Source organism: Cnephaeus nilssonii, assembly GCF_951640355.1.
Source record: "Cnephaeus nilssonii genome assembly, chromosome: Y".
Classification (NCBI taxonomy): domain Eukaryota; kingdom Metazoa; phylum Chordata; class Mammalia; order Chiroptera; family Vespertilionidae; genus Cnephaeus; species Cnephaeus nilssonii.
In genome coordinates, this window is record NC_137096.1 from 1,183,102 (window position 1) to 1,196,432 (window position 13,331).

Sequence of the window (13,331 nt, forward strand, 5' to 3'; positions counted from 1 at the left end):
CGGCTTCGGCATGATTTTAGGGGATGTTCTTACTCTTCTACAAACACACACACACACACACACAAGATAGCACGCACATGCACGCACACATACATGCACGCCCCCCACAAATATTGTTTAAGGAAATGAAACGAGCCCTAGCTGGTGTGGCTCAGTGGGTTGAGCATCAACCTCGGAACCAGGAGGTCAGGGTTCGATTCCCGGTCAAGGGCACATGCCCGGGTTGCGGGCTCGATCCCCAGTAGGGGGCGTGCAGGAGGCAACCAAATCATGATTCTCTCTCATCATGGATGTTTCTCTCTCTCTCTCTCACTCTCTCTCTCTCTTATTCTTCCTTTCTCTCTGAAATCAATGAAAATATTTAAAATAATAATAATGCAGCCAGGCTGGTGTGGCTCAGTGGTTGAGCATTGACCTAGGAACCAGGAGTTCAAGGTTGGTTCGATTCCCGGTCAAGGGCACATGCCCGGGTTGCAGGCTCGATCCCCAGTAGGGGGCGTGCAGGAGGCAGCCGATCCGTGATTCTCTCTCCTCATGGATGTTTCTCTCTCTCTCTCTCCCTCCCTTCTTCTCTGAAATCCATAAAAAAATATATATATACTGTATATATATACACAATGAAATGACATGAGCAGTGTAGATGCAGTGATAAAATTATGCATTTGCTTTCTTGTACTTTTTAAAAATATATATTTTTATTGATTTCAGCGAGGAAGGGAGAGGGAGACAGGAACATCCATGATGATGAGAGAGAATCTTGGACCGGCTGCCTCCGGCACGCCCCCTACTGGGGATCGAGCCCACAACCCGGGCCTGTGCCCTTGACCGGGAATCGAACCCGGGACCCTTCAGTCTGCAGGCCGACGCTCTTTCCACTGAGCCACACCGGCCAGGGCTTGCATTTTCTTTCTCCTTCCACTACCTAGTGGGGTATTTGCATGTCCATCCCAGATGCTATACCGAAGGCCTGTGGGAGGGAGTCTGACCAGGGGGGGTGGGACCGGCTTGCCAACCGCCCATGGCTCCTCCCCCTGCTCGGCCCCGACCCCGATTGCCCCCCCCCCCCAACACCAATGGGAGCGAGGCTGGCCGGCCAACCTCCCGCGTCCCCTCCGCCACCTGTCCTGTCCCAACAGGCCCCGATCAGGGTGGGCCGGCCAGACCCCTCCGGTGCACGAATTCGTGCACCGGGCCTCGAGTAAAAATATCTTAAAAAACAAAGAAACAGCTGTAACCGGTGTGGCTCAGTGGATGGAGCGTCGGCCTGCGGACTGGAGGGTCCCGGGTTCGATTCCCGGTCAAGGGCATGTACCTGGGTTGCGGGCACATCCCCAGGTGGGGGGCGTGCAGGAGGCAGCTGATGGATGTTTCTCTCTCATCATCGATGTTTCTAGCTCTCTCTCCCTCTCCCTTCCTCTCTGTAAGAAATCAATAAAATATAATTTTAAAAAACAAACAAAAAACAAAGAAACAAGAGCATTGCAGGCACACGTCACGTGGGGGATACGGCTCCACGGATGGGTCCCGGGGTTCGCGGAGGGGGGAGACCCCCGTGTTACCTTCCGAGTAGTGGGACAGGGTCAGGAGGCTGACGCAGGAGGCCCCGGCGCCCGAGCCGAAGATGGTCACGCGCTTGGGGTCGCCCCCGAAGGCCCCCACGTTCTCCTCGATCCACCGCAGGGCCTGGATCTGGTCCAGGAGTCCGTAGTTGCCCTTGGCCGCCTGGTCACCCGTGCTCAGGAACCCTGCGAGAGAAGGCCCACACGTTTTCAATTCTCTGCTCTCCGAAGCCCATCAGCCCGGCCGGCCGGCGTGGCTCCGGGGTTGAGCGTCGACCTAGGAACCAGGAGGTCACCGGTTCGGTTCCCGGTCAAGGGCACCTGCCCGGGTTGGTGGGCTCGACCCCCAGATAGGAATACTACGCAGCACTGAAAAAGGAGGAACTTTTTACTATTTGCAGTAGCACGGAGGGACCTGGAGAGCATGATGCTGAGCGAAATAAGCCGGTCGGAGAAAGACAAGTATCCCATGATCTCACCCCTTTGTGGAATATAATGAACCGAATAAACTGATGAACAAAAATAGAGCCAGAGGGAGGAAAAATATTTTAGAATATAATGGAAGTAATCCTGTGATTTGCAGATTTTTAACATCTCCTACCACTTTTATGATATTAAACTCTGTGAGCACAGTTTTGGTCATATCATGTTTAAAATATTTTCTCTTGAAATATTAATGTGTATTACATGTTTTGTATTTAAAATCGTTTTTCTTGACATATTGATGTTTATTGCATGTAATAAGCCAGTCGGAGAAAGATAAATATCCCAGGATCTCACTCATACGTGGAATCTAATGAACAACATAAACTGATGAACCAAAATAGAGCCAGAGGGAGGAAAAATATTTTAGAATATAACAGAGGTAATCCTGTGATTTGCAGATTTTTAACATCTCCTACCACTTTTATGATATTGTGTTCTGTTAGCACAGTTTGGGTGATATTGCCCGTCAGCACATGAGGGGATGGATAAAACAGCTGGGGTCCACCGACACGGTGGAATACTACGCAGCACTGAAAAAGGAGGAAATTTTTACCATTTGCCCCAGCACGGAGGGACCTGGAGAGCATGTTGCTGAGCTAAATAAGCCGGTCGGAGAAAGATAAATATCCCATGATCTCACTCATGGTTGGAATCTAATGAGCAACATAAACTGATGAACCAAAATAGAGCCAGAGGGGGTAAAAATATTTTAGAATATAATGGAAGTAATCCTGTGATTTGCAGATTTTTAACATCTCCTACCACTTTTATGATATTATACTCTGTGAGCACAGTTTCGGTCATATCATGTTTAAAATATTTTCTCTTGAAATATTAATGTGTATTACATGTTTTATATTTAAAATCGTTTTTCTTGACATATTGATGTTTATTGCATGTAATAAGCCAGTCGGAGAAAGATAAATATCCCAGGATCTCACTCATGTGTGGAATCTAATGAACAACATAAACTGATGAACCAAAATAGAGCCAGAGGGAGGAAAAATATTTTAGAATATAATGGAAGTGATCCTGGGATTTGCAGATTTTTAACATCTCCTACCACTTTTGTGATATTATACTCTCTGAGCACAGTTTGGGGAATATTGCCCGTCAGCAGGCGAGGGGATGGATAAAACAGCTGTGGTCCATCGACACCGTGGAATACTACGCAGCCATGAAAAAGGAAGGACGGTTACCATTTGCACCAGCATTGGAGGTACCTGCTCAGTGTGATGCTGAGTGAAATAAGCCAGTCCATGAAAGACACGTGTCCCGTGACCTCACTCATACGTGGGGTCGAACGAACAGCATACACCGATGGACGGAGTGGATCCAGAGCCGTGGAATCGTGCAAAGGAGAGTTCTCCCGAGAATACCCTAGGCCCGTGGTCGGCAAACCGCGGCTCGCGAGCCACAGGCGGCTCTCTGGCCCCTGGAGTGTGGCTCTTCCACAAAACACCACGGCCCGGGCGCGTCTGTGTTGAAGACGTGGCGTTCGGAGACGTTTACGTTTAAAAAACGTGGCTCTCCAAAGAAATGTCCGTCGTCGTGCTGTTGATCTTTGGCTCTGTGGACTCATGAGTTTGCCGACCACTGGGTTACGGGAGCATTTGATCCTTAATATTCTGAATGCCTCCCACACACCCAAGCGACGAGCAATACCGTATTGCCTATTTGCAAGTTGCCACGTGTGAAATGCGGCCACTGAACGTGGTGTGTGTGTGTGTGTGTGTGTAAGCTGGTGTCTCCCTGGTTTCTGCTAGGGAAATGAACCAACCCAGTAATTAGTAATTGCTAATTAAATCGGGGAGGTGGGTTCGTGAAAAGGAAATTTCATTTCCTTCAAGACCAACCAATTTTTTTTATACATATTTTATTGATTTTTTTTTTGCAGAGAGGAAGGGAGAGGGATCGAGAGTCAGAAACATCGACGAGAGAGAAACATCGATCCGCTGCCTCCTGCACGCCCTCCACCTGGGGATGTGCCCGCAACCAAGGTACATGCCCTCGACCGGAATCGAACCTGGGACCCTTCAGTCCGCAGGCCGACGCTCTATCCACTGAGCCACACCAGCCAGGGCCTCATTCTATGTCTAAGGTCAGTAGAATAGTAGATCCGAGGCCATTATGAGAGGTATTTGATTCCCGTAGCAGAAGTTTCCCATCTTGGGGATCCATTAAATTAGGAACAGACTCATAAAGCATATTCCATCCGCACGCACCATTATTTTAGAACGAGGCTATGCAGGGGCGTTCAAGTCTATGTTTGAAGCGATATTCGTTTTAGAAAACATAAACCCATTATGTTCCGGAAAGAGGATAAAATGTATTGCACGGTACAGGTCGAAAAGGTCGAAATGCGAAGCCCGCCCCTCAGGCAGGGCCAATGGCCTCTCGTTTCTCTCCCTCTAACCAATGGCTGGTCCCTTTTCAAAGTTCCTGGATCCGCTCCACGCACTCAGCACAGCAAGTTGCTTTAGATAAATGTCTGTGACAGGACTTAGTGCTTTATATGAAGAGTCAGGGTCAGGGTTAGTGTCAAAGTTAGAGTCAGGGTTAGGGTTGTATTAGGGTTAGTGTTAGAGTCAGGGTTAGGATTATTGTTAGGGTTATGGTTAGTGTCAGGATTATGGTTAGGGTTATGATTAGAGTTAGAGTTAGGGTTAGTGTCAGGGTCAGGGTTAGTGTCAAGGTTAGAGTTAGGGTCAGTGTTAGTGTAAGGGTCAGGGTCAGGGTCAGGGTTAGTGTCAAAGTTAGAGTCAGGGTTAGGGTTGTATTAGGGTTAGTGTTAGAGTCAGGGTTAGGATTATTGTTAGGGTTATGGTTAGTGTCAGGATTATGGTTAGGGTTATGGTTAGAGTTAGGGTTATGGTTAGGGTTAGTGTCAGGGTCAGGGTTAGTGTCAAGGTTAGAGTTAGGGTCAGTGTTAGTGTAAGGGTCAGGGTCAGGGTTAAGGTTATGGTTAGTGTCAAGGTTAGGGTTAGGGTTATTGTTAGCGTTAGGGTTCGTGTTTAGGATTAGCATTATGGTTAGGCTGAGTGTCAGGGTTAGGGCTAGGGTTATGGTTCGTGTTAAGAGTTATTGTTATGGTTTGGGTTAGGGTTAGCATGATGGTCAAGTTAGGGTTAGGGTTAGAGTTAGGGTCAAAGATAGAGTTAGGGTCAGTGTTAGAGTTAGGGTTAGTGTCAAGGTTAGAGGTAAGGTCAGGGTCAGGATTAGGGTTGGTATTAGTGTCAAGGTTATGGTGAGTGTTATTACTAGTGTTAGGGTTATGGTTAGGGTTGGTATCAGGGGTGGGATTGGGGTTAGGGTTAGTGTTATGGTTTGGGTTAGGGTTAGCATGATGGTTAGGGTGAGTGTCAGGTCAGGGTCAGTGTCAAGGTTAGAATTAGGGTGAGTGTTAGGGTTTGGGTGTTAGGGTTAGTGTGAGGGTCAGGGTTATGGCTAGTTTTAGTGTTATGGTTTGGGTTAGGGTTAGGGTTAGGGTTGGTGTTAGTGTCAAGGTTATGGTGAGGGTCATTACTAGTGTTAGGGTTATGGTTAGGGTTGGTATCAGGGGTAGGATTGGGGTTAGGGTTAGTGTTAGTGTCAAGGTTAGGGTTAGGGTTTGGTTTTGGGTTAGGGTGAGGGTTAAGGTGAGGGTTAGCATTAATGTCAAGGTTAGGGTTAGGGTTTGGGTTAGGGTCAGGGTTAAGGTGAGGGTTAGGGCCAGTGTCAAGGTTAGGGTCAGGGTTATTGTTAGGGTCAGCGGTTGCCAACCAGTGGTCCACAGATCACTGGTGGTCCATGAGGTCTGAAAGGTTGGTGACCGCTGGTTAGGTTTATAGTTATGGTTAGTGTCAGGGTTAGGGTTAGGGTCAGGGTCAAGCACAGGGTTAGTGTTAGAGTTAGGGTAATTGTTATGGTTATGGTTACGTTCAGGGTTAGGGTGTGGGTTAGGGTTAGGGTTATTGTTAGGATTAGGGTGTGGGTTAGGTTAAGGTGTGTGTTAGGGTTAGGGTTAGGGTTAGGGTTAGGATCAGTGTCAAGCTCAGGGTTAGTGTTAGGGTTATTGCTAGGATTAGGGTTAGGGTGTGGGTTAAGGTCAGGGTTAGCATTAGGGTTAGGGTTAGGATTAGGGTGTGTGTTAGGGTTAGGGTTAGGGTTAGGGTGTGTGTTAGGGTTAGGGTCAGTGTCAAGTTCAGGGTTAGTGTTAGAGTTATTGTTAGGATTAGGGTTAGGGTGCGGGTTACGGTCAGGGTTAGCATTAGGGTTAGGGTTAGGATTAGGGTGTGGGTTAGGGTTAGGGTTATGGTTAAGGTATGGGTTATGGTCAGGGTTAGCGTTAGGGTGTGGGGTACGGTCAGGGTCAAGGTCAAGTATAGGGTCACATCTGCTCATAGGTCCCTTACTCTGTCCTCTCCAGCACTGGATTCTCTCATCCAATCCTTATATCTGAGTCCACGCCTGCGATTTGTTGTTTCAAAGCCCCATCCCCTCACCCGTGGAACGGAAAAGCAAGTCGTCGCTATGTCCTGGCAGCGTTTGGGAAACTCCATGTGCGAAATGCTGGTGCCCGGTGCCCCCTGTGCATTCCCAACGTCGCCCACCGGACCGACCTCCCTGATATATCAGGATCAACGCTACTGATTCCTGTCTCACCTCCATCGATACGTTTAAAGGGCCGACCTTGCCGTAACCAGTGTGGCTCAGTGGATAGAGCGTCGGCCTGCGGACGGAAGGGTCCCGGGTTCGATTCCCGGTCAAGGGCATGTACCTTGGTGGCGGGCACATCCCCAGTGGGGGGCGAGCAGGAGGCAGCTGATGGATGTTTCTCTCTCATCGATGTTTCTAGCTCTCTCCCTCTCCCTTCCTCTCTGTGAAAAATCAATAAAATATATTTAAAATAAATAAATAAAGGCCTAGGGTTAGGGTTAGGGTTAGGGTTAGGGTTAGGGTTAGGGTTAGGAGAGGAAATAAAGTCACAGCTGGTATCCGTGCCGTGAAAGTCACAGGAACGCGTACTCAGCCGACCCTTATTCTAAACTCACTCTGCAGATCCAAGCAACGAGCTGGAAGCCAGGGAGGGACGTGAGGCACAATTTGGGTGGATTTATAGGCATCTCTGGAAAGTTTAAAGAAAGGCTTTTATTTGCACTTTATTTGCATCTATCTATCTATCATCATATATCTATACATCCATCCATCCACCCATCCATCAAATATCTATCTATCTATCATCTATCTATCTATCTATCTATCTATCTATCTATCTATCTATCTATAGTTATATGTATCCATCCATCTATCCATTCATTTAACTATATCTATCATCCATCATTCATCTCTATATCATCTATCAATCATCTATCGATCTATTTATCTATCTATCAATCATCTATCTATACATTCACCTATCCATCCATCCATCCATCCATCCATCCATCCATCCATCATCCATCTAACTATATCTACCATCTATCTATGTATGTATGTACCTATCTAATGATTATCTAACTATATATTCATGTATCCATCTATCACCCTCAAACTATATTACCCATCTATCATTCATCTATATCTATCTATCTATCTATCTATCTATCTATCTATCTATCTATCTATCATCTATCTATCTATCATCACATATCTATACATTCATCTATTCATTCATCCATCATCCATCTATCTACCATCTATCTACCTATGTACCTATCTAATGATTATCTAACTATATATTCATCTATCCATCTATCACCCTCAAACTATATTACCCATCTATCATCTGTCTGTCTATCTATCTATCTATCTATCTATCTATCTATCTATCAATCAATCATCTGTCTATTATCTATTTATCTATCTATCATCTATCTGTCTATTATCTACCTATCTATCATTTACCTATTATCTATTATCTATGTATCTATGTATCTATCTATCTATCTACCCACCCACCTCTCTTTCCTTTATCCAATGATTTAAAGGGAAACAGCATAGTTTCGCTTTCATTATCATCACAACAAACTCAAGGGCAGAGAGTGCTAAGGGCAGGGCCTCCGGGGAAATGCGTTCAGTCCTTCACGATAACGCGTCTCGTGACTCCAAGCTGCGTTCCAACAGCTGACGCCGAAAACAAGCGAGAGAGAGAGAGAGAGACAGAGAGAGAGAGAGAGAGAGAGAGGCAGCGGCTATGAGTCCCCCGGGGGCAGGCCTGACTTTGCCTCCTGCCCTGTCTCACCCGGGCGAGCGGGACTCATCCTCTCCCAGCCCCCGTCACCCTGAGAGCAGGGAGGGCGCGGCTCCCTCAGAATGGGGCTCAACAATACCCCTGGCCCTGGCCGGCGTGGCTCAGTGGATAGAGCGTCGGCCTGGGGACCGAAGGGTCTCGGGTTCGATTCCGGTCAAGGGCATGGACCTCGGTGGCAGGATCCTCCCCGGCCCGGGCCCTGGTCGGGGCACGTGCAGGAGGCACCCATCGATGTGTCTCTCTCACATCGATGTTTCTCTGTCTCTCCCTCTTTTCCCCTCTCTCTAAAAATCAATGGGGAAATATCCTTGAATGAGGATTAACCAAAAACAAACAAAAAAATTAACACATATCTGCACAGCCCAGCCGGTGAGGGTCAGGGGTTGAGCGTTGACCTATGAACCAGGAGGTCAGGGTTCGATTCCCCGTCAAGGGCACATGCCCGGGTTGTGGGCTCGATCCCCAGTAGGGGGCGTGCAGGAGGCAGCCGGTCCGTGATTCTCTCTCCTCATGGATGTTTCTGTCTCTCTCTCCCTTTCTTTATAAAATAAATGAAAACATTAAAAAAAAATACATGGGCCGAAACCGGTGTGGCTCAGTGGATAGAGCGTCAGCCTGCGGACTGGAGGGTCCCGGGTTCGATCCCGGTCAAGGGCATGGACCTTGGTTGCGGGCACATCCCCAGTCGGGGGCGTGCAGGAGGCAGCTGATGGGTGTTTCTCTCTCATCGATGTTTCTAACTCTCTGTCCCTCTCCCTTCCTCTCTGTAAAAAATCAATAAAATATAAAAAAAAAAATACATGGGGGTGAGTGGGTAGGTGGGTGGTAATAAAACAAAGACCTTGTATACATCTCTGCATCACAAATGGACACAGACAATAGGGTGGTGAAGGCCTGGGGTGTGGGGGGATGAGGGCCGGTTCAAAGGGGTGCAGGGGGGGAAAAAAGAGGACGTATGTTTAAAAATTAAATAAATACATAGATAGATAAATAGGTAAATAAGTAAGTCTTAAATCATAAAAGGCTAATATGCAAATCGACCGAACGGCAGAACGACCGGTCGCTATGATGCGCACTGACCACCAGGGGGCAGACCTAAGCCGTCAGTCGGACATCCCCCGAGGGCTCGCAGACTGCGAGAGGGCGCAGGCCGGGCTGAGGGACCCCCTCCCTCCAGTGCACGAATCTCGTGTGCCGGGCCTCTCGTCGGTAAATAAGTAACAAATACATCGGTACAACCTTGAGTCCTCAAGAATCGGAATCTGTCTGGGTGCACGCTCGGGGGACAGGCAGGAAAAAGCCAAACCCGCCCCCAGTCTCAGGAGCGAGCGCCCCTCCCCACACTCCGTCGGCCAGGTCTCGCTATTCAGGCTCGCCCTCTGTCTGCAGAATAAACCCCCGTGCCACCGGGGTAGTATTTTCCCAGGCTCGAGGGCATAAGCCACGGGTGTCAAACTCACGGCCCACGGGCCGCACGTGGCCCGCAACGAATATTTATGCGGCCGAGCCGGTAGAACGGTATGTAAGAAACATTTTAATAAAAACGCTGTAATTTGATTTTTTTAAAAAATATATATTTTATTGATTTTTTACAGGGAGGAAGGGAGAGGGAGAGAGAGTTAGAAACATCGATGAGAGAGAAACATCCATCAGCTGCCTCCTGCACGCCCCCACCTGGGGATGTGCCCGCAACCAAGGTCCATGCCCTTGACCGGAATCGAACCCGGGACCCTTCAGTCCGCAGGCTGACGGTCTACCCACTGAGCCAAACCGGTTAGGGCTGTAACTTAATTTTTAAAATATATATATATTATTGATTTTTTACAGGAAGGAAGGGAGAGGGAGAGAGAATCAGAAACATCAATGAGAGAGAAACATCGATCAGCTGCCTCCTGCACGCCCCCTACTGGGGATGTGCCCACAACCAAGGTACACGCCCTTGACCAGAATCGAACCCGGGACCCTTTCGTCCGCAGGCCGACGGTCTATCCACAGAGCCAAACAGGTTAGGACTGTAATTCAATTTTTACAATATCTTATTACACATAACTAGAGGACGTTTTCGTTGGCGTCCCCAAACTATTGTGAGGGAAATTTAATTTCAGACATTACCTTCTTTCCTTTGGGTGTAATACTTTATATTTTTCTCATTGTCTCGTTGCTGAAACCTCTTCCGCGTCTTAAATTTAGGAGGTCAGGACATGAGGAAGAAATTTATTGTAACGGGGTATAAAATCACTGTGAAAATTTATGGTGACAAAGTAAAACCATTGTTAATTATTATTATTTCTAGAGGCCCATTGCACAAAGATTCGTGCAATAGGCCTTCCTTCCCTTAGCTGATGGCACTGGTTTTCCTCTGGAACCCAGGACCCGGGACCTGGGCCACAGCGGAGCCTTCAGTCTTCAGTAGTTACTCCGTGCCAGCATATGCAAATGAACCTGCCATCTTTGTTGGGTTAATTTGCATACTCACTCCTGATTGGCTGGTGGACGTCGCAGAGGTATGGTCAATTTGCATCTTCCTCTTTCATTAGTGTAGATAACAGTAAAACCATTGTTGAAATTGATTGTAGGCAAATAAAAGCATAGTGAATTACCTATCCTATCTAATAAAGGAGTGATATGCAAATTGACCGTCACTCCAAGACACAAGATGGCCGCCCCCATGTGGTCAAAGATGGCTGCCCGCGTGTGGACACAAGATGGCCACCACAAGATGGCCTGCAGGGGAGGGCAGTTAGGGGTGACCAGGCCGGCAGGGGAGGGCAGTTAGGGGCGACCAGGCCGGCAGGGGAGAGCAGTTAGGCATTGATCAGGCAGGCAGGGGAGTGGTTAGGGGGTGATCAGGCTGGCAGGGGAGCAGTTAGACATCAATCAGGCTGGCAGGGGAGTGGTTAGGGGGTGATCAGGCTGGCAGGCAGAAGCGGTTAGGGGCGATCAGGAAGGCAGGCAGGAGAGCAGTTGGGAGCCAGCAGTTCTGGATTGTGAGAGGGATGTCCGTCTGCCCACTGGGATTGGGCCTAAACGGCCAGTCGGACATCCCTCGAGGGGTCCCAGGATGGGGAGCATGCAGGCTGGGCTGAGGGACACCCCCTCCCCCCATGCACGAATTTCGTGCACCGGGCCTCTAGTCTATATAAAACCCTAATATGCTAAGTGTCTGACCATTTGTTCAACCGTTCACTATGACGCATACTGACCACCAGGGGGCAGACGCTCTGACCGGTAGGGTCTCTAGCAGCTGCCGGCTTCGTGCTCCCTCCCTTCCCCTGGCCCGCCTGCTGCTCTGTGGCCAATCAGGTCTCTCCAGGGGACTCACGGGGTCCTTGTGCTTCTACTATTTCCTTATTATATGTAGATGTCTCCCCCAAAAATGGACACACACCTTCCCAGCGGATAACTCACTTAACTTCCACTCCTTTCCAGGTTTAACTGGTTCGAAATATCGGTGAAGCCAGAATAAGCTTTGAGCAAAGATGTATCCTGAAGGGGGTCTAGACTGTTTTTTTTTTTTTTTTGTGGGGAGACATCAAAGATAAAGTTTACAGTCGATGGATGGCGGGCGCACAAATATCGCACGAAATGACGCTTGACGTTTGCGATTCCAGAACGGTCACCCGTTAGAAAGCAGATCTTCCCCAAAACGATAAAAATTATTCTCTTCTGTAGATTCTGTTAAAATTTGAAAATGAACTGAATGTTAACAAACACTGAGTTGATCACCATTCAAAGTGCGTGTACATGTTTGGGTGGGGACGCCCAGCATGGCTTTATTTGGTTACAATAAATTTTCATCATGGATTTACTTTGTAAAAATAAATTTTAACCATGGTTTTACTCTGTAATAATAATAATAATAATAATAATAATAATAATAATTCACAATGGTTCTATTTGGTTACAATAAATTGTAAAAATGAATTTTAACCATGGTTTTACTCTGTTATAATAATAACTAGAGGCCCGGTGCACGAATTTGTGCACATTGAAAAGAAATTGATTAGAAGAAATATTTTAGAGGTCAGGGAGGGACCGCAGGAGGGCTCCAGGGCGTGTCTGGCCCATCTCAGTCCCGATCTGCCGGACCCCAGCAGCAAGCTGACCTACTGGTCGGAGCATCTGCCCCCTGGTGGTCACTGCATGTCATAGCGACTGGTTGAACGGTCGAACGAATGGTCAGACACTTAGCATGTTAGGCTTTTATCTATATAGAAAATTCACAATGGTTTTATTTGGTTACAATACATTTTAACGGTGGTTTTACTGTTCTAATAATAATCATTAACAATGGTTTAACTTTGTTATAATACATTTTCACAATGATAAAATACTGTTAAAAATAAATTTCTTCCTTATGCCCTGACCTTCTAAAGTTAGGATGTGCAAGAGGTTTCAGCAATGAGACAATTAGAAAAATATAAAGTAATACACCCACAGGAGAGAAGATAACGTCTGAAATTAAATTCAGACGTTTCTCATCTGAACGGTGGCACGGTCTTAGAATAGTTGGGGATGCAAACTAAAAAGGTCCTGGACGAATTTCTGGAGATTTTCCACATCTAACTTTTTAAATATATATATATATATATATATATATATATATATATATATATATATATATATAATTTTTATTGATTTCAGCGAGGAAGGGAGAGGGAGAGAGAAACATCCATGATGAGAGAGAATCATGCATCGGCCGCCTCCTGCACGCCTCCTACTGGGGATCCAGCCCACAACACGGGCACGTGCCCTTGACCAGGAATCGAACCCGGGACCCTTCAGTCCGCAGGCCGACGCCCTAACCACTGAGCAACACCAGCTAGGGCGCCACATGTAACATTTGATCAATTGGACTTCCCGCAGCAAACCTCAGCAAGCGCTGGTAACACGTTGTATGGGGCGAGGAGGCACGTGTCCACAAAGCTGATGAAGAAAAATCATGATGTATGACTTCTGGAACTCAGCCAGGTGAGTATTTTTTCGGTTTTATGTGGTTTTTATTTTCTCTAACAGATGGATAGCAGAGGGGGAATCAATACCCCTCTTGCCAT

The 13,331-nt window shown here is 47.3% G+C and overlaps 1 protein-coding gene across 5 annotated transcripts in view; it reads right to left on the bottom strand.

Annotated features, from left to right (window-relative positions):
- Positions 1 to 13,331, bottom strand: part of NLGN4X (neuroligin 4 X-linked) — a 117,417-nt gene that overhangs the window by 10,564 nt on the left and 93,522 nt on the right. For all 5 annotated transcript variants that reach the window (XM_079766067.1, XM_079766069.1, XM_079766068.1 and 2 more), the window contains one exon: positions 1,560 to 1,745. In XM_079766067.1, coding sequence (XP_079622193.1) covers positions 1,560 to 1,745 — 186 coding nt within the window. The remainder of the gene's footprint in view (positions 1 to 1,559; positions 1,746 to 13,331) is intronic.